The 21485-nt window shown below is 42.5% G+C and overlaps 1 protein-coding gene across 9 annotated transcripts in view; it reads left to right on the plus strand.

Annotated features, from left to right (window-relative positions):
* srgap1a (SLIT-ROBO Rho GTPase activating protein 1a) overlaps nt 1-21485 on the plus strand; it is a 72656-nt gene that overhangs the window by 5289 nt on the left and 45882 nt on the right. For 5 of the 9 annotated variants that reach the window (XM_069527759.1, XM_069527761.1, XM_069527762.1 and 2 more), the window contains exon 1: nt 16675-16798. The exons of 3 other annotated variants lie outside the window; for them this stretch is intronic. In XM_069527759.1, the coding sequence (XP_069383860.1) occupies nt 16690-16798 (109 nt within the window). In that variant the 5' untranslated portion in view covers nt 16675-16689. Of the gene's footprint in view, nt 1-16674; nt 16799-18143; nt 18163-21485 lie in introns of those variants that run through there. One more of the 9 variants, XM_069527764.1, reaches the window with a different exon arrangement.

Genomic DNA, 21485 nt, shown 5'->3' on the forward strand with positions numbered 1-21485 from the left:
TGTCTGTGTATGGGCGTGTGTTTTGCATGGGTGGTTGAATAGTGAATGATGACGGCACCATCTGTGGCCACTCACCCTTTTCGCAGTTTTAATAAACTCGACCGAGCACAAGCGAAGCTTCACTTTCCCTGCTGTGCTTTTCATTGTCGCCACAAAGGCCACCAGGACATTACTGCAGCCCCCCCTGACCCTCACCTCCCCCTCAAGAAAAGGAGCTAAACCAAACCCTGACCATGCCCTTGCAGCCCCAATCCAAACAAAAAGGTTGCAATTCACGTGGCATTACTGCTGCTGAAGACAAAACCAGAAGCTCTGTGTATTGTCTGCAGTTGTAACCAACACTGGTTAATTCAGTTTCTTCTCAGAAAGGATAAGATCAAGCCCACTTGCAGCGTGACGCCAACTGAGACTGTTTTACCCATGAACACAGCGAAATGTGAACCATTCTTTCGACCAAGTGGCTGCACATTTCTCCTCCTCTGCTGGTGGTGTTGGGGCATGGAGAAGAATGCCTCCATGGGACCAGCATGCCTGGTAATGAGCTGGATGAGATTCAGTGAGTAGCTACAGTGCATTAGCTAATAGGACGTACAGGGTGTTAATTGAATTGGACAGTGCTTAAAAAACAAAAACAGGAATTACAACTGAGGGGAAAACAGTGAAATGAAAAAGGGAAGATTGAAGCGTGATTAGGGAGATTTTGGCTTCTCCCTGGACAACTTTAATTCCTTAGAACCACTGCTGAGCCCAGCAGATGGACTGACAGGAAGGCAGACAGACACAGTTTGACCATCAGGCCAGGCTGCTGCCCGCCACCCAGTAGGGCTGGATTAGGAGGAAGGAGACTGGGGGATGGGAAAGGACGGTATGAGGTCAGTGCAGGAATAAGTGAAGGCGGATGTCATAAGCCTTCACTTGGTTGACTTGTTTTAATCTGTTTCTGTGTGTGTTCAGCCGATTCATCTGCTGGCCGTAAGCCGTTTTATGCATTAAGCAGTGGCGAAAGCTTTTTAAGATGAGTGTAAACAAGCTATAAGCAAAGTCTCTCGCCGGTTCTTATTTCCTGCATTCACTTAAACAATGTGACATCTGCCACTTGGGCTTCCTCTTCTCTGTGTCAAAGGTTTTACTCACCGTGGAAATCTGTTCACAAGCTGTGGCTCGCTGTTTGGCTCAGGTACTAAAGTCTTGTCTTTAATCAACCTTCTTGAACCAAGGCCCAGTTGTGAGGAATTCCTGTTCCTTCACGTACTCCCACTGGAAAAGCCCGGCGGTGCTTACGTAATACCAGTGACTATAACTAAATTAACAAATGGCTTGCTTATCAGTTGGTCTGAGGAAACAGCGGCATCACTGCAAAGATAGGTGTAAAAATGTGAACTCAGTATTTCAAAATTTCTGCAATAGTGTGCATGCAATGTAGTGACAGGACAAATTCCTAAAAGAAAACTGTGATGTCACTGTGTTATTAGGATCAGTTACCTTCTTGAGAACAGTTTTATCATAAACGATAGAACCAATGGCCCCTATGGCTACGGATATAAAGCCAAACTTGTAACAAACTTTTTTTCCTTTAACAGAAGAACCTTTTACCTCATTTAAAACTTAAAGCCCTTTATTGACTTGATCTGATCCTGGGCCTTCAACTGTGTTTGTATAAATCTGAACTTCTTACAGACATATAACAACAATATAATAATTAGAAATATAACTTATTTTATATATTTATATTTTCTGATATTTTCAATATATTTCATATATCTCCCTTTTCTTGAAGAAACCCTGTAAATTAAAGCATCAAATCAATCATTTCTGCCATCAATCATTTCTCTTTGTCATACACACAAAACAAATTCAGACATAATTTGGGGTCTGATTAAAAAAAATGCAGTTTCCATGAGGTGTACATTTTCACACAGCGTCTCTCCCTCCACCTTCTGTCATAAACTCTCTTTCCGATCCACCCCCTTAACACTGATGAACAGAAGTTTAATTTACTGATGTAGTCACCCTCATCTCCTCCCCCACTCTCCTTTCTTCTACTTTGACCTCACGACCTGAGGGAATCAATAGCTAAAGAACCACCCCTCAGGGCACGGCTGCTATGTTGGGCTGCCCTGAGGAAAAGTTTGAGGGGTTAATGGTGTTATAAAAATAAGCGGTCAATGAAATGTCAACTGGAGGCTGCATCTTTTTTTGCATCTGTTAGTCTGACTGATTATAGCTTGAAGCTAGGAAGCCAATGCTGTCTTTTATTTGAAGTTATAATGCAGTGTCATTGCTGCGGACACCCCTAAATGTCCACACCGTTGAATGTGGAAACAGTGGCCTCCATTTCTTGTCTGTTTTTAGTCGAGCAGAGTGGAGCTGGACAAAGTTTCTCATGGTGTCAGCTCTGAGCTCATCGTCCTCACAATAAAGGAACATTGTGGGTTGCAGCAGGAATGGGGCCTAGTGTGCAGCAATTGGTGGTGTTCGCGCAGCCACAGGCAGGTCTTGTGAGCTCTGGCCTGAACTCTGATCCATGCCCCCCCCCCTGCGATGGAAACTGGAGCCATGCTGTGGTTCCAGTCACACATACATGGGGTGCTTGCGGGGAAAAAAGCCATTTACTGATAAAGATCTCTCACAGCCACTACTGCTCGCTGTGTCCCGCTCCTGTGGTCACACATGGGGAAAGTCTCGGTCCTCCTCCTTTTGCCTGCTTCATGTCCCTTCTCACTCACTCACTTCCTAAGTTTCTCCACGGCTAGCATTAACGTTGAAATAAACTAAAAGTGACAGATAAAGCTATGTATTTATATCCCCCCTTTTATCTTCTGGGGTATTTATGAAGCTTCTACGTTCCCTGAAAACTCCCCAACTTCTCTGCAACACTGGTCAGATGTTTCCAGAAATAGAGCAATTATTTAATTGTCATGAGACCTCATGTCATGTGGTTATTATGCAACAGACGAAGTAGCTGATATTTCACTCATATCTTTTTCTTGCTTCTGGTTTACAGTCAGATGAAAGCAAATAATCCAGCTGAGTCATCAACTATTTCCAGCACACTTACACACACACCCACCCACCCACACGGCAGTCTGATTAATATGAGAAGCCGACATAGAAGTAAAATGTTCCATGCAATACTTCTGGTATTGAGTTTCAGTCTCCTCTAGCCCTTTGTGTATCCTCTTGCTGACCCCCTGCTGGTGGTCTTCTGTCCACGACAACTCAACCCTCTAGTCGCCAAACCACTGACCTCTGCCCCCTGACCTGAGTCCTCAGACCTCTGCTTTGCCAGCTCTGTTCAATCAGATGGATCTGCCTGTCGTGCTGAGAGCAGAGATTGTGGATGCCCTTTGGCAGTTCCAACTAATAATTAATGAGTATCCATCGTGTGTAACTTCACTGCAAAGTAACTGGCAACCTGGTTCCTAGAAAATGTAGCTCTGTTATGGTCAATATAAAGAACGCAGCAGGAGATTGTCTGGGTCAGACCCGTTCATAACGTTGAAAACATATCTGAAACAGGCTGGGGGTCGCGTGTGGGAAGAGTGTGCAAGAGGCACGACATCACCGCAAAGAACTGCAATGGTTGAGCAAATGTCTGATAATGCGCTAAAAAGACATGTTCGTTACTGTGGTAGAACTCTGATGCTTGGATGAATGTACTTCTTGAGTACGCAACTGTGATGAAACAATCGGTAAATTGTTTCTGTTTTTGTACCTCACACTGCTCCCTCTGTTTTATTCTCACATGGTCTCTGCCTGGCGACAGCTTTCATTATCATCCATGAACATTTCAAGAAACGCACGTCTCTTGTTCTAGTCCTCATCCAGTGGCACCATTGGTCTTTTTCCTGAAAGACCCAGCCTAACAGAGCACTGCATCACTGCATGAGGCTCCTGCCCAGTTCTAGGAGAACCTTGTCGTGTCATTTCTTTTTCTGGGTGGATCTTTTTAGGTTAGGATGAAGTGGAGCACACTGCTCTCTTCAAAAAGTCCCTGTAGACTCCCTGACAGCCCATTTTATTATAGTTTAATAGGAGCATGAGCTGCAACGCAAAGTTTTTTTATATCAGACTGGACTGAAAATAGAACGAGGTTGATCGTGTCCTGGTCTACCCTTTTTCTCATAACCTTTAGTGGCGTAGAGCCCACATATATAGTATACAAGTGTGTGTGTGGGTGGATCTCTTAATTATAGATTGTGATCTTCTCTTGGAGGACGACAGAAATGACTGAAGCACCATCATAGCTTTGAACAAGTAAAAGTGTCAGCTCTGTGTGTGTGTGTGTGTCAGCTGCTCAGCATGGACACAGGCACTGTGGACATGCCTCATATATCTTAGTTTTTAATCAGGCGGTGTGGAGGAAGCTACCATCTCCCCTGGGGTCCTGTGATTTGTCCTGGTTAATGGCGTGTCAGAGGGGCGTGATGCATGGCAACCTGGCTAGGTGTGTGGGGCATGTATGACTGGACACACACACACAGACGAACGGGTGGCCTCTATCTCCCAGCTCTGTGGTAGACCAAAAAGAGAAAGCCCCAGTCTTGCTCGCTGCAGCGTAGAGAAACAAAGGGCAGTGAAAGCTGATCTGTCTGTTCTTTTCTTCCTCCTCGTTCTTTGTCTCTCGCGCTCCGAGCAGCTGCCCCGGGGTCGATTACATTCTCCGGCCGCGCTCAACTCGTGTGGTAATCCAAAAAGCACTGCATGGATCTGTGTGGCTTCCTGCAGGCAAACCTGGCATTTGATGTCACCTGTCCAGTCTTGTCAAGCTTGTGTTCACGCAGGGAAGATGACAAAGGCTTTTAATGAGATATTTCTGACAGACATTTTTTCCAGTGGAAGACATGTCATTTCAGCAGCTGAGAGTCAAACTGAGGGTCTGCTCTCAGAGTCAGCCTCAGAGAACGGGGAGGGGTGGAAGTTAAAGCCTCCCTCAGGGTAGTCCAGAGGAGATAACAGTACGTAACTCTGTCACTTCCTCCATATTGGCTTCCACTATAATTATCTGGAAATGAGGTCTTTTGTGAAACCGTCTCATTTCCCAGTCGTGTGTGTGTGTGTGTGTTGGAGCTGATTGTGTTAGCCTGACTTGGCCTCTGGTGCACTGCAATGAAGGGGGTGTTGGATAATTTTGACAGAGCGAAGGAGTTCATGATTGTATCTCTGTCAGAATGTAAAAAACGAGGAACCCTGAAACTTGAGTCTAGTTTCTGCTCATCATTCCTCCTCAGAAATGACATAATTCCTGCTGGTACATAGCGTCATTTTGGCTGATCACACACCTCCTAAACCTTTTAACTTGCACGCCTCTACCGCTACATGACCGTCTGTCTCTGCAGACATCTTTATGAACCCTCATTAATGAAGGCACAAGGGGATTCCCAGATTGCTCTAGGAAGGATAATGCAGAGACTCTTGGAAAAGATGAGACATTTTGCTGGACACAAACTCTTTTTGACACCACAGCGGCGTGCACAAATCACACAAACTGACACCAACTGCATTCAATCCAGGCCTTTCATCAAGTGAATCAGTTAAAGCTGATCTAACAACTGCAACTCAGCTCCAGGTAAAATGAGAAACTGCAGGTGAATGCTCGCTTTGCTGCATTGCTAATGCCAATGATGTTTCCAAATGAGTTTAGTTTAGTTTAGTAAACCTGTGCCTTGATGACCGCTTTGATTCTCAGGATATAAACTAAACCATCATTTTAGGAAAAATTAGTACGTCTAAGTTTCTTCTTGCGCTGATGTTTGAATTTTTCACTGTACCGTCGTCATTCTGACAAACATGTAATTATCCTGCCTGGGACCCGCCCCCTCCTCTTCATAAGATTCCTTTGTCAGGTGAGGATCTCTAAGTTGGATCTTAGGAAGAGGAATGTAGAGCAAATATTTATCCGTGCCCAAGTTTAAACCACCAAATTTAGCTGCACTGCAGTGAGCTGCCCTGATTCAGACAGCCTCATTACTATGCCCATGCAGTGCGGCTTTGCCTTTACAAAAGTTGTTACATCAGAGTTGGTGTAAGAAAAAATCCCAATCTTTTAGTACGTTTAATCCCTGGTTCTTACAAAGTTTGCTCTGACTTGTCAGTTTGTTTAGTGACAACTCTAAAACATGGGATTCAACTCAATATTTAGTTTGATCTTGGGAACATTTGGACCTTCCATGATAATAAAAAGATAATGATTGTAGACTTAAGATGATCTCACTTCTTGGTCTCTGATGATTCATTCATAGTTTTTAAACAGGCGTTAAAAATGCATGGGTGCATATTTGGTTGAAACTCTAAAGTGTGTCATATCAGCATAATTATATCTCTTTGATTTTAGATTTTGCTTCTGCTTTGAAGTTTGGCTCTTGGCAAAACTGTCTTCTTTCCTGTGGCTGTAGGAAAAGACCCTCCATGCATGTGTGTGTTGGCTCTTTGCACAAAGTCATTATCTCTTATCATGGGAAATGATTCTTCTCTCTACATAAACCCCCCAGCTCCAAGGCAACCCCCCCCCCCCCAAAAAAAAAACTATCCTCCACCTGCCCTTAATTCTCTGCCCACAATCTTCAATCCCAGCTTTAGCTCACCCAGCCATGCACCTCGCTACTCCAACCCCCAACGTGCCCACTTTAGCCCCAACCCCTGTGCCCTCAATCCTTTGCCTGTGACAAGCCAGAAGTCGTAAATCACACTGATGCTCTTCCTCTGATGTTCAGACTTAGTTGACAGATCAGGTCATTTTCTATAGACGTTATATACTGTACTAGCCTCTTGATCAGGCTGGTTGATAAAACAGGTCTCAAAAATTCAAATATTTCTTTTGAATTACCCTTTCTTTGTAGATAGACGTCAATATGATACACAATCCTGAAGATATGTGGCTGTGAATTAACTATGATGTAGCAGATTTGCTAGTTTCGTGCTACAGAAGAGACACGGTTCAGCAGCCTAGTTTTGGTCGCCATTAATACTGCGTCAACTCTTGTTGTCAATGTTGTTCCATACCTACATTGGGTACGTGGTGATTCTGACTTATCGAAAGCAAATAATACAAAAGCATGTAGCTGTGGAACTGGAGTTTATCAAACCACTTTAGGTGAAGGGACCTTGGCTCCAGGACTTTCATTCGTCTATCAGCTGTCCACATATATCAGGTGTTCAATCTGCCTGTACTCCGTCACCGCGAACCAATGTAGAAATAGATTTCAGAATAATACTTGATTTATTGGAGATTGTTTCTCTCTTGAATTCTGACTCAAGATAGCAAGTTAAATGATGACAGTATGTTTTAGCGCTGTTGAAAGACAACTCTTTCTGCCCCTCGGCCTCAGACCTCACATTCTCTGAGGTGATTATGTTTGCATGAGACTGAAGTCGTCTCCTGGAGTGGATTGTTTCAGCTGTCAGAACCCTGAGCACCAGGTGGGAAAAGATGAACTGTTTCCCCCCCCCAGAGGAATTTTGGGGGAAGTGTCTGCGTTTTCAGCCTGTCTACGCTACACAAACGTTTAAATTAGTGGGATGAATGGATGTTGGTCGACAACGTGGGAGTGCAAACCTCCACACAGAAAGATTGGAAAGATGAGAGATCGGTGTGTAGGGAGACAAATGACACACACACACACACACACACACACACACACACACACACACACACAGAGGACGTCACTAAATAAACATTAATACGTCCTATAAACACCCACAAGCCTCACACATAAGGGTGTTGTATGCTACCTAAGAGTCTAATTTAAAGGCATTACTCTCGTAATCAATACTTCCTGTGTGTGGACACAGTGGAGTTTGTAGAAGTATTTTTAGAGAGGGCTGAATGGGGATGTGTTTGTGCCTGGTGGCGTGTGCGTGCTTTGTCTCCAGCTGCTCCTTTGGAGATAAGTTTTTGACCTTGAAAGTAGCTTCATCTCGTCAAACGTCTCTCTGAAAGGTCTGGAGCTGATTATGAATTTGAACGTTTTTTTCATGGGATTCATTCTTTTTTGGAGGCTCTTAGTTGGAAAATTACGTTGCTTATATTGAATTTGTGGATATATTTTAAAAACATTTGAACTTATCTTAGGGTAGACTTTATGCAGCCGTTTTCTTGTCAGAGAAGCAAATAACTTGCAGTCTCTACAGCTGTTAAACCATGTTCCATTGGTCCTTCAGCCCTCCCAGGTCACTTTTTTAACCAATAACCTGCCTCGCACCATTTCTGCCTCCCTCCTCCATTGCTCTCGCTCCCCCGGTCTCCCCAGTGGGCCTGCAGCACATGTCCATGCCTCTGGAATTATAGGCCTTGTCTTCAATAGTAGGGTTGTTTCTCGGCGGTCCCTCCAGCTCCTCTGCTGGCATAACCCTATCAAAGGACCAGAAACCACACATCCTGCGAGGTGCTGTTTTTTGTGGCGGGGCAAGGGGAGGGGCCCAGCGAGGGGTGGTCAGTAACGAGAAGAAAAACACATGAGCAGAGAGAGATATTTTTCTTTGCTGTTTAGTGGATGCAGTACAAATTATGAAGGAATGGCTGATGTTTCCCATGTGGGTTTTCACTTTGAATTCTCAGTATTTGAGCACCCCTCTAATGTGAGCCAGAACATGCTCTGCTGTGCAAGTTTGAGGTTGGCCATCGCTGTTTTTGACTGTGGCGCACACGTGCAGGCTGGCTGTTAGCTCTTCTGAAGGCATCTTCAATCACTGAACCAACCAGAGTGAGAAACAAGCAGGAATTAAACATCATATCAGATCTCCTACCTCCTCTCTGTAGGAGAACAACCACATACACTTTTTATTAGGCAATGATTCACTTCTCATTCACTTCACATTGACATAACCTTTTGAAATGTATATAAAGTCATTCAGTGCTCAGTAAGAGAGGTCAAGTTGCAATGGGGACCAATTCATAGATTCTGTTTGTTATTATTAGCCATGCAGGCAGCACGGTACCCTGTTGGTCGATAAGTCCACTACACCTATTCAGACTAAAATATCTCAACAGCTATTGGAAAGATTGCCATAAAATTGTGTTCAACCGTTCATGACGCTGATTGGATGAATTCCACCGACTGAGGTGATTCTCAGCACTTGAATTTCTGTGAAAGTATCAGATTTTCAGATTTTTCGGGTCGGTAAGGCTCCAATTCCCCTAAGCCTCTCTGCACTGTGTTATGTGCTTACAACCAATTATCATCATGCTAATACGCTAAATAAAAATGTCAAATTTTATAGTGCAGCCTCAAGAACATAGCTGTGCACTTATTAACTTTATTTACTTTGCATTTCATTCTCACTTTGCTGCAGCTCAACAGTTAGATTTATTTAACACGACACATAATCTTCAGAGATTCAGATCAAGAATACTGTTTTCATACAAATGATGCGCTGTGATAATACAGGCTGTGATTAAAGTCCATACTTTGATTAAAGCATGAACCACAAGGAGCTTGCTCATTACTTTATTGCCGTCTCAAGTTGTTTGTGTTTTTGTTTTGAAGAACCTGTTCCTGCATTACCATATTTTTGAAGTACACAGCCTCCCTTCATCTTGGGATCTTTTATTGGAGTCATAAAAAGATGGATTAAGCTTATCACAGGGTATTCTTTCTTTCTGTTATTTGTTTTCATTAAGTGGAAAGATGAAACATTTGATCATGAGAGGGAGAATGAAAAACAGCCCCAAGGTGTGTTTCCCCATCCTCCTCTGTGGTAATATGTAGAAATAATTTAGAAGAGATGTCAACTAAAATTGCATCAAGGACCCCAACCTTTGTGAAGACTCTGGAGGGACTCATGGAGGCAGGTGTTTATGGAGATGGAGAAAGTAATAAAGGGACTGGGAGGCTTTAGCAGAGATTTCTGTGAGACTGGTGCTAGTTCCTCTAAGCTCCTAATCCAGTGGACTTTTCTAATGTCAATGGTGGCAAACCCTGAACAATTCATTCACGTCTTATTCTCTTTTATAGTAGCCGTCATTTGCTAGCTTTTTGTAATATTGGGTGGATTTATTGCACAAGTCTCAGGGTACATCCATACTAATATGTTTTAGATTTAAAGCAGTTTTAAAACAAAAATGATCTCCATCTACACAGGTGTTTTAGCTCCGTATTAGTAATGATCCCTGCCCATTCGGACACTCCTGAAGATGTGTATCGCAAACTCTGGGCATGTGTATGTGTATATGTACACAGAAGATAGGAAAATACAATGGTGTAAAATTAAGAGCAGGGATTTATTTTCCTAGACGGATAATGAAATGGAACTTTAATTGACAGTAAGTGCAGTTGAAGCATAAGAACCATTCAGGAACTGGGTGACCGTGTAATTGTTTTTAAAGGTCTCTATTTCAGATTTCAAAATGAAATGAGTCCAGCAACTTCCCAAACTCCTTTATGCTCATAAGGTTTTATGGATGACGGGTGTAAACATAGCAATTGTGATGCTTTTAAAACGAAAATGTCTTTGTGTGGATTGTAAACCATGTAAATGCTTGGGCTTTATAAAGAAAGAATGAAGTTTTCACCAGGTCAAAGTTTAGAGGAAGTTTAATGAGCACATGCACAACACACACACACACACACACACACACACACACACACACACACACACACACACACACACACACACACACACACACACACACACCACATTGCTGTAAAAACACAACTATTCTTGGATCCAGTAATTCAGCAACATAAAACAGAAGCTGTCACATCAAATCAAGATATCGCACAACATTTGACTCTGATTGATTTACCAAGTGTGTTCTTCTTCTTTTTTGGTTGGGTGGCCCAGCTCTGTCAGTGACACCTCAGCTATAGCTGTGCACAGTCATCTCCTCTTCCCCTCTATACTTTCCTCTGGCCTAACGGTGCCACGCTGTCCCGACAGTGGGAACACGTTGTCAAACCAAACTGGCAGCGGCTCCAGCTGGCTCCAGGCCACGGCGTCCCTGCCTAGCTCTGGTGTCTCCACGTTGCTGTGTGGGAAGACACGCAAAGGACCAGGCATTTAAAATAGAGATGTGCATACTGTGAGGAGACGCAGATGTACAAATACCACGGTTGAATAGGCAGCTGGTCAGAGTGACAGACACATAGATGGCAAAGGAAGAAATAGCTGGACAGGTAGGCAAACAGACAGTATGGAGATAAACATTCATTCAATCTAGGATGTATTCTGTAGCATTTGATTTATTGTGTAATGAAGTTTAGTGATAAGGATGTTTAGTAATTGTACTGTTGCCTCACAGCAAGAAGGTTCTTGGTTTGAATCTGTACCCTGGCTCAACCCCCCGCAAGTGGTTAAGATATTGGATGATTGATTCAGCGAACAATTACTTTATTTGGGTAATTTAAAGACATTTACCAGGCAAAAAATAGCAAATAGTTAGTTTTTAGGCTGTTTTTGTAGTTTCTACTAATTCCAGAAATTTCGTTAACAACAACAACTACTGAGCCCCCACTCCTGGGTCCTGTCTACAGAGCTGAACTTCACTGAACTTTAAATATACGCAGGTGAACAGCTCTTTGTCCTCAACAATCTGACTAAAACACTCTAATGTAAATAAGAGGCAGCGCTGGAGGGCCGACCCAGGCAGCTCTTGGCGCCATCAGAAGCCACCAACAAAACCTGAGCTGAGACCAAACAAGTGTGCAGTGTAGTGAGCCGGGTGGAGAACAGAGGTCAGGAGATGCTCGACTAGTGGACTCAAAGATCACAGAGCCATCAAATTGATCGATCTTCCCCACCAGCAGCCCGGTCTGCATACCCACAGTGTAGCCCCCACACAGGTGCACACATGTATGCAGGTGTGTGTGTGAGGAGCCACATTGTGTGATTATTCATTTATCTGCTCTCCTGGTCTCCTCATCCCTTTCCTGTCTCCTTGGGGCCCACAAGGATGGAAATTCATGTATATCCACATTCTCGTCGAACACAGCCCCTCCTTCAAACAGTTATCACCGCAGGCCACATAACTACTCCTCCATTCTTTAGGTTCATCTTTCAGACTTTGTATAGTTCAAGTCCCTGCCAGTATGCTGCAGTTTCCATTTGTTTGCTGCAAGGGAAAGAAAAATATCCCAGTAGATGAAAGCTTGTGTGCCTCCGTTCAAGATGATTCTCTTGCAACAATCTTTTTACAGCCATTTACCTCTTCAGCTGTCTGACCACAGACTTTTCATAGTATTGCACCCCAAACAAACATCCCAACTGTAAGAGTGGTGGGCCTGCCCAGCCAAGTCTTTAGCCTCAGGTTAGCTTGCTTGATAATGAGAAGGTGAGTAGCAGCCTCGACACATGAGCTTAAGCTGCTTTATCTCTCCCATCACTAATATCCCCCAAACAAAAGCACACAGGCAGGCCAGGTGCATGGTGAGGTGTCATTTTTCATCTGGAAAAATAGGAGTAGTTTGCGCTTGTGATATTTAGATACTGTTGGTCCAGTGTACTTTTCTAAACTCCAGTGTACGCACATGCCTTTGAATAAAAAATAAAATAAAAAAAAGTGGAGGGCATTTGCCTGGGCTGGTTTTAAGTATACGGATTATCTATGCCTCTTTCTTTATTTCATTCACACACAAGCACCCACACTGGTCCCTTTAGGGCAGCAGACAGAGCAGCTGGGTATAGTCTGCAGATGAATGAGAAAACCGGTTGAGGTCCGGCCAGGAGACTGAAAGAGATCAATGTATTTCGCACAGATTCCCCTTTTCTCTGAAGCTGAGCCACACAGCTGTAACCACGTCCTGTCCGGAGCTCTACTCGTCTACCTTTGTTATATTCCTCAGCATAAAGCGTTAAAGCAAAGCAGAGCCCATCACTTTGTGTGTCTCTCTCTTTTAGGGTAACACTGTGGAATTTTTTGGAGTGTCAAATTCTCTTCCCCCGTAGGCTTAAAAGGTGTCTTTGAAAAGTTTGCAGCTAGCGTCTTTTCAGTGGACGGCAGCTGTGGTCCGCTTTGATTCAGAGCTCATACAAAAGGATTCCAACAGAGACCCAGAGTCACAGCAAAAAAACGAAATGTCCCTCGAAACTTTTCAAACAGCTTCTTCTCACATCATTACATCAAAATCAATGAATTCCTTCAGAATCCCTGTGGTCGGTGGATTTGTAAAGTAAATATTTTTTGGATTCTACATGAGCAGCATGTGACCAATGTCAGTTAATAATTAAACACAGCTTCTTATTGCTGCTGTAAGGAAATGATGAAAACAACATGTAAACATGTTTTTTGGGTACATTTTTTACAACACAGATGAGCACTGGAAAGGTGGAATATACAACAGTAGTGGTTTGAGAAGATGAGCTTAGTCCCATTCTTCCTCCAAAAATGAGCAGTCTGGTAAATAATGTCGCATTTTAAGTGATTTATTTATTTCATGGCCTAAATATTTTTGTTTTTATTTTATTTATTATAAATTATAGTAAAGTTTGAGGTCATACTATCATATCAAGCTTCAATTACATTTCTTCATCATGGCGGTGTTTTACAATTTTACATTTTTATAAAAGCCCATATATTAGTGTTGGAACATTTTTACTCCTTAATATTGGTATTGTTATCAACCCCCAAAAAGCCATTTTAGTTGGGCTCTAGTCTACAGACGTGATTATTTGACGTCCAGAAGTGGAGTTAGTTGAGTTTTTTAAGGGGGTACTCACAAAAAGATGCAAAGTGACACACATCAGACTTGTGTCCAGATCAAACAGAAAGTGTAGATGTTAAACAGCAGCTGAACAAACAGCCTGGACTCTAAAGTGTGCTTATCCCAGCATTCAGCTCCTCACTCCTATTTTATTTGGATCAAACCGACGGTCCTTACAGGCCACCACAATGTCAGCTGTGATTGATCTCTCTCCTGCTCACTGTAGGCTTCTCATTTGTGAGGGCGTTGCCTTAGCAACCACGACTTTTTTGGCCCACTTGCTGTTTGGCAGAGCTGAGTCTAATTGATGGTGATTATTATGTCACAGTTATTGAAATAACACAGTAAAATATTACCTTGTTTAAAGGAACTGAGAAAGAGTTACAGGTTAACTTTTGAAAAAACCAGAGTACAGGAAGGAACCTGACTTGTTGAGTCTGTGCCGACAATACTTACCCCTGAAAGAAAACACAAGTCACAACTGCCGCATTTTGTGTGTGTGTATTGTTGTAGTGGGTGTGTGTTTATTCTAGTTTTGTTGCTTTTAGTTGGTCAGTTGCTGCCCACATTTTGTGGATACTTAAATTGCCAGCCCACCAACTTGTAAAAACAATGAGATTCTAGAGCTTTTGGTGATAACAGCCGATGTGGGATGTGCTGGAAACAAAAAACATTTCCTCAGCGTAATTTGCATGACAGGTCCTGTCTCTTCCGTGCTCTACCCAGGCCCCACCCTTGCTTGAATGTTACATGAATATTCCTGTTCCTGATGTGAACAGGCCCGGACAATCTCCTGCTGTTTTCCTTGTACGTTAAAGGCAAAAAGTTAATGTCTGAAAACGGCTTAGGAAACAAAGCTGCCAATGCACTTAAGCTGCTGTAAAACATACCTCTTGTAAGTCACTTCACGTGAGTGGAGCCAAACAACTGGATCGTTACAGATCCCAAAGGAAGTTGCTTCGGCTCACGGCGTTTGAAAGAAGCAGAGGATTATGGGCCTTGCTCTTTTCCACTTTGAATTAACGGTCTGCATCACAGTAGCCTGCAGTATTTTTGAATTGGAAGCCTCTCTGTGGTTTTGGAAGCTGCTAACATGTCTGTCAGATGTTGTAATGGGCTCCACTTTGCCAGTTCTGTAATATGTTAAGATAAAATGCTTTAGCAAAGCTGGCAGTATGAGTTGTGTAGTTTGGCGGTGCTTTATGTGATTGGAGAGAATCCGTTCAGCCTTTTTTGGCAGGTCTGTATTACTTCAGACAGACTTGACTCTTCTTCAAGTCGCAGCTGTGTCTCTATTATTTCGACCATAAAATTACTTTTTTATCCTCTCAGTGCCCTTTATGTTTTTATGACAGACACATAGTGGTAAAAACAAGACCTACATACCAGTAATGTGATCTCAAATGAGGTAATCTAAGATAATGAGTACAGGAGTCAGTGACGTACTACAGTAGTCATATCCAGATGCAAGGCAGAGGGGGTGACAAGGTCCAACAATGTCGGACATACCAAGCACATGTTTAACTTCTTACTCAACCCACCAACATAACAAAGACATTACACAATACCTCCCCCACAAGCCTCTCATGTGACCACTTCCGCTATAGTCTATAGAAAATGTGTTTTACAAGTGTATTGTGTCTGACTCTCTGTGTAATGACCCCTTTGGACCGAATGAGTCAGGGTGTCAAATAAAGGAACATTTCCCATCTGTGAGACTCTTGAGTTAAGTTGAGCCCAAACCCCTAAAGGTGTTGGATGCCAATAGTGACATAATTCACTCATTGGATATTAGAGTGATGTCACTGAGACATGTACCGATCCAGATGAAATAGTCAAGATGATTATAACAAGATGATTGTCACTACGTGACAAACCAAATATAGTATATTGAACTGGTGATTTCTCATGCATCTGCCTGTTATTAATATTGTAGAAAAAGAGGGTGGAGAGAGCTTCAGGTGGGGGGGAGGAGGAGGAGGAGAGGTGGATGGTCAAAAGGTTCAGCTTGCTCTCAGTGGTAAAATTTACATCTGGGTTTGAACTGAAGGAGCCTGGTGGCTTTACTGGCACAAGTGTGTGCCATGTGTTGCCATAGGCATGAGTCCAACTTAATATCTTCCACATTCCTATCGGTGAACCTTTCTGCATCCTTGTGCCATTTAGTATCTAATCTAAACTCACCCTTGACACATGGTTTGCATTGATTATTCAAAAGCAGATTCTCTGTTTCCCTGGTACATTTATGTATAGTAAAAGGACATTCTTCACAGGCAGGAATGTAAGTAAGTGTACAGTCTGTTTTTTGAAAAGCTCCTAATAATGGTCACTATCATCCGCTTTAGTTTAAAAAGGTATAGAGGTAAAGATTCTGATCTACTGAGTGGGACACATGATTTTCAGAGTACTGCTATGCAAGCCAAGTCAGATTTACCTTTAGCCTCTGTGTTCCTCCTGTATCATTGATGACAAAGCCAAAACATTTGGCGAAGTTATGTCCCTCACTTTGCAGTAGTTAGTAAATTAAATTGTGTAGAAGACCTTCAAACGTAAAAGGAATATTCAACTTCAAACAACAGGTCCCTGGTTAAGCCGGGTAAAAACCAACTCAGTGCATAATGATTGGTGCTCAGTGGAAATTTGAAATGTGGTAGGCCCATCTTTTACCAATCTAACTGCTTTGGATGAAACTACTTTTTGTGTAATTTCTACCATATGGAATGTTTTTTATCAAAGAAGACTGGTAGCCCTTCAGTAATTAAGTATGGCAGTAGGGCATTGTTTGATTATCAGAATCCTCAAAAAATGTCAGAAGATACTCTGTTGATATTCTGCTGTGTCTGCCATGTGATTCCCCCTCTTGCTGTAATTGAAAGCTTGTGCTCCGTTAAAAACTGATCGTCCATTTCGTAATTACCTTTGATGGTATTTATCCTGTCTTGTATCCTGCCTCCAAAAAAGGCACAGACAACTCCCCCTAGTCCCAAACTTTAGATTTGAAGCAGATGGTGGGGCCGGGCACCCTCCTGTATCGGCCCTCCCCAGGCCTCAGATGCTATTTCAGGTGCTGCTGATGAGCCACTCTTTATGTGGAAATGCAGCCTTGGGACTGATGTGGTACGGCTTGTCCCAGATAGCTGTTGGTGAAGACTGTAATCAAAGTAGGAGAAAGTGTACAAACTCTGAGAATGTGTAATCTATTAGGGCACCCATAGAGGAGAGCATAGGTGCATTCAGCACAAGTAACAGTGGCTTTTGAGTCAGATTGATTCATAGCAAGGTTAATTGAGAGCATCACTGGAGAACAAACTGTTGAGTACAGTAGAGACAGAAAATATCCTCTCTCTGGCCCTCCAACAGTGGGTGAGTTGTTTTTACTGAAGCCCAGTTTCTCTCTCTGGAGGTCAACATTGTGGGTCAGTACCCATCCTGCTTACATGGCAGTTTCTTTGACAATAGAACAGGCCTATCTGGCAATTCAGGAGGCCTTCTGAACTGCAACTTTGGACATATTTGTTGCCAGGAATGGGGTTATGGGAAGTATGCGATGCAGCCTCCAAAGGAGCATTTGGATATCATCCAGTCCAGAAACAAAAGGGCTTTGGTCCAAACTGATCACAACAAAGACCGAACGGTGCTAGCTCATTGTTAATATTGACATAATGTGCATTCATTGACTGGATGTCCATCAGTCAGCTGGATTTGTTGCTGACAGCTTTATAGAGCCTGTTTTGATTCTGTAAGCCACACGTGTCAACATGTGCATGAATACGTTTTTTTTAAAAAGCCAGTGGAGCTTTGCCAGTTCGACTGTTTGCCTCCTCTTTAGATAGTAATATAGAAGTTTGAGTGACAGTTCTCTTTCTGCATGCTACACTGTTGTATCTTTCTCTTGCTCCATTTCTCAACTCGAAGCTCAGGTGCTCTCATCACCCCTTCGTTCCCCAGTTTGTAAGGGATCACAGAGGACTTTGATGCCCCCCCCCCACACACTCCTCGCACTCGAATCCTGTCGAATAGAAGCCTCTACACATGTTTACCATACAGATGACCTCATAACGACAGGAATGCACCATGTAACAGTAGAGGAACACTCGCTTTGAGAGTAATATGGATCCAACTAGAGAAAAAAATGTACTTGCACTACAGCACGTAGATTCAAATGTGATTAGAGGTCCCATGTGTCGATCCGTGTCGGTTGTGTTGCAAGAAAACCAATGGGGCAGCTGACGTTGTCTGCAGCCAGGGGTTCAGATGAAGTGTGAGTGTGATCAAAGGCAAATGTTTGGCTTCATTATTCATTTCAAGTATTTGCCTTTGGGATTAACTTTCTCTCACTTGTTTGTGTAATTGCCATAATCAGAGGTCACGTCCAAAGCTGCAGATGCATTAACCTGAAAAACTGTTTACATGTGAATACTCTAGGTCATTGAAATTGTCAGGAAAATAGATTTCGTCTTCTTCTTTGATCTAGTTTGGTCAGCAAACAGCAAAATTGTGTGTGATGGGTGTCACCTGGTAAGAGGTGAGATTGACACAGCCCAGTTGAATGTTCTGCTGATTTTTCTTAAACTAAAATATGACTTTGCAAAGTGTGCCATAGTTTCAGCAAATGTAATTTCCTCTGACAGGTAGCTGTCTTTTAACATTAATTCCCTAAAACTTAAACTTGATTGTGTATCCCCAACGGCCAATGTTTGACTCAGAAAATGAATGATTTAATGAGTTTCCATGTGCGGTCAAGAATGTAATGGTGTTAAATGATCCAGCAAGCTCCTTTGTGCCAGTGTCATGGTAGCTTTGTTTTAATCCTCAGATCCTCTGGAGATGGAAGCAATTGCGAGCTTTACTCATTCATCAAAAAGGCCGTGTGGATTTTAATGTAGTCACATTTTAAAACCCACCTCCTTCTAAGTGTTCATTGGTGGTCTCCCTGGTTGTCAGTGGCCCTGTGTTTTTAATATTGAAGTAATTTATTTCAGTCAAACCTCTCTTTGTTCTTTGAATCCCACATTGACGGTGTCGTCGCCGTGGTCGAGAGTTAAACTGCTGTTATAAGCTTTCATTCAGATTTAGTGTTGCAGAAACACCTCCCTTGCGTCCCATCTGTCTAAGTGCTTTGTTTCCTCTTGTGCCAGACTGTAGGAGCTGCTACTTGTAAATGCATAAAGTAATCAACAGTTTCTAACAAATCGCTAATTTATCAGGATTGTGGGAAGATTTGATGCTGATGAATGGGGGGGAGGCTTTTGTTAATTTGATTACTGCATTAAGGACACGTGTCCATGCTCGCTCACACATACGCACTGATGCAGCTCCCACTCCTCTCTGACTGGAAGCTTTATAATTCTTTATAATAAGTCAGCAGTTGATTGTGTGGCTTGACACACTGAGATATAAATGGTTTGCTTAAAGGACTCTCAAGGATCTTTTAGCTTTTTCTGGACAGGCAGTTGTTGCTGTCTAATTGCCTTATCAATTTCCTTGTCCTTCTTTTAATCCTCTTCCATATTAATGACAGTTCTCATCAAGCAGCAGGTCGGCCATATTGAGACACATCCATACTAATGTGTTAGTGTGAGTACTATTGTCATAAACAGGGAGGAAGACAACTACTACACATTGACACTGGACCATGTGGTAACTGCAGTAACTCCCAACAGTTGAGCAAGTTGCATTAGTTGGAAAGTGTGAGTTTGAAGCTGCATCAGATCTCAGTCATCAAAGAAGGAAAAATAATCTTTGCCTAAATTACAGACTATTCGCAACAAAAACAGCCAAAGTATTTTATGTGGCAAAGTCACAAGTGGGCTGCTCCTGCCAGGGACTGACAGACACTCGGCAGGACAATTTTAAAACTGTGTCTAACCAAAAGTAAAACCCATACACATCGACATCCAGAAAGATGGTTAATGTGGCAGAGCTGCTATTCTTGACTGGCCTACTTTTAAACTGGAGAGAAATGAATAACTACCTCTGAGGAGCAAATGTAGTGGATGTAGCTTAATATAATAATAATTCATATTACCATTGAGTTTGAAGTTCTTAGTTTTTAAATCATTTGTTATTTAGGATTTTGAGACATTTTTTTAAACAGGTGTATTCTCACAGTTAACCATATAAAGCACTGGTGATAGTCATGACCTGAACTTGTTTTGTTCTCTTTTAGAAAGGTGAGAGAGCCATGACCTCACAGTGCTGGGTGTTCCATTAGAGAGATAATGGCAGCTGATCAACTAGTGATGGGATCAGACTGAAACAGATTTATAATTAATTAGTTCTACAGTATTCAATATCCCTGTGTCACAGAGTGCAGTCTAACTTTTCTGTTTGTCTGCGCGGACAAACTCACACAGTCTTGAGTCAGAGAACAATATGTAAACCTTATTGACTTATTTTTGTTTGAGTGACACTGAAGGTAGTTCCTTCTCCCACTTCTTCTTTCTAATGATAAATGATACCATTAAAAAAAGAATTAATTTTTTATTGCACGGCTACCAAAAAATATGATGCGCATTAAACATTTGCCTTAAAACAATCATCCATGGTCTGTGCCCCAGACCTTTCTTGCTGGTTTGCTGTGAAATAAGATCTTACCTTTTACTTCTTACACCTGCCCCAGTGAGTTGTGGGATTAAAATGTGAAGGCGTGTTGTAGCTTTAGCGTTTTCTACCTTTAATATGAGGAATCAATCTGTGCCCTTCTCTTCTGGTGTCTGTGTGACTCCAAATCACCTCATTAATCTGTTTCCTCCGCTGAAGACATCTGGTCCAGGCTGCACTTCCATTAGAGGAAATCAACTTCACGTGGTCCGAACCAGACTAGAGACACACAACACGATTTGTGCGCTCTGGTATACATCCACGAGTGTGTGAGATCCCTGTTGCCATGTTGAGGACGTAAGTGTAAATGAGGGGCAATCTGGCAGGTGAGATTCCTCAGAGAAGACCTCTGAGGGTAATTAACATGCACATGCAACTTGTTTAAGCGAGACCTGCTGTTGCTCCTCTGCTTTCTCAAGTGGCTTGTGTTTTCAGGCACACACACTGATGACGCTGTGTGCATGCATGTGTGTGTGTGTGTGTTGGTGTGTGCTTTGCTCTGAGCTGTAACTCTGGGTGAGATGGGAATCGGGTTCCATTCATCTTGGAGTTATTTTCAGCTTTAATGAAACACCTGAGACCTGTGTTGCCAACCTCACATCTCCACAGAGGAACCATAACTAAGGGATAATAAGCTGCATTTGACTGTTGTGCTGCACTGATGTGAACCTGTGCTGCACTGCAACAGTTCATCTCTCTGGTTCTTAATCCCATTTATACCAGTCGATAGATTTTGAGCAATGGATGATAAATGGTGGAGATTGTCAAACTTAATCATTTGTAATTAGATCATGTCTGTGACTTGGCAAAACTGAAACACTTGAAAACTCTTGACTGTGTTTGTGCCTTTATTCTCTACAGTATACCAGTAAAAGATGGAAAATCTCCTGTGTATCTGCTTAGATAGAGCTCTTATTTTCAACCTCGAAGCCCATCGCTGTTGGTCTCACAATTAATAAGCTTCTAGGGGCAATGGCCAATATTTTGCGGCTTTGGTAGATGGGGAAGATCCAGATTCAAGACTCAGTTCGCTTTTCACTGTTCACGGTCCGACTATTTTTTTTTTTATCACGAGTCAAACGTTTCCTAACACAAAATACAAACAGTGATACCTTTTCTAGATGTTTTCTATTACGAACTATCTGAATGCAGATAAACTAATTGTTTGCCTGCAAGTGATCAAAGCCTGCTCAAATGTGATTGGTCAAACTAGAAAAAGAAACCAAAAGGATTCCTGCCCCAAAA

This window comes from Paralichthys olivaceus, chromosome 7 (genome assembly GCF_024713975.1).
Source record: "Paralichthys olivaceus isolate ysfri-2021 chromosome 7, ASM2471397v2, whole genome shotgun sequence".
Lineage (NCBI taxonomy): Eukaryota > Metazoa > Chordata > Actinopteri > Pleuronectiformes > Paralichthyidae > Paralichthys > Paralichthys olivaceus.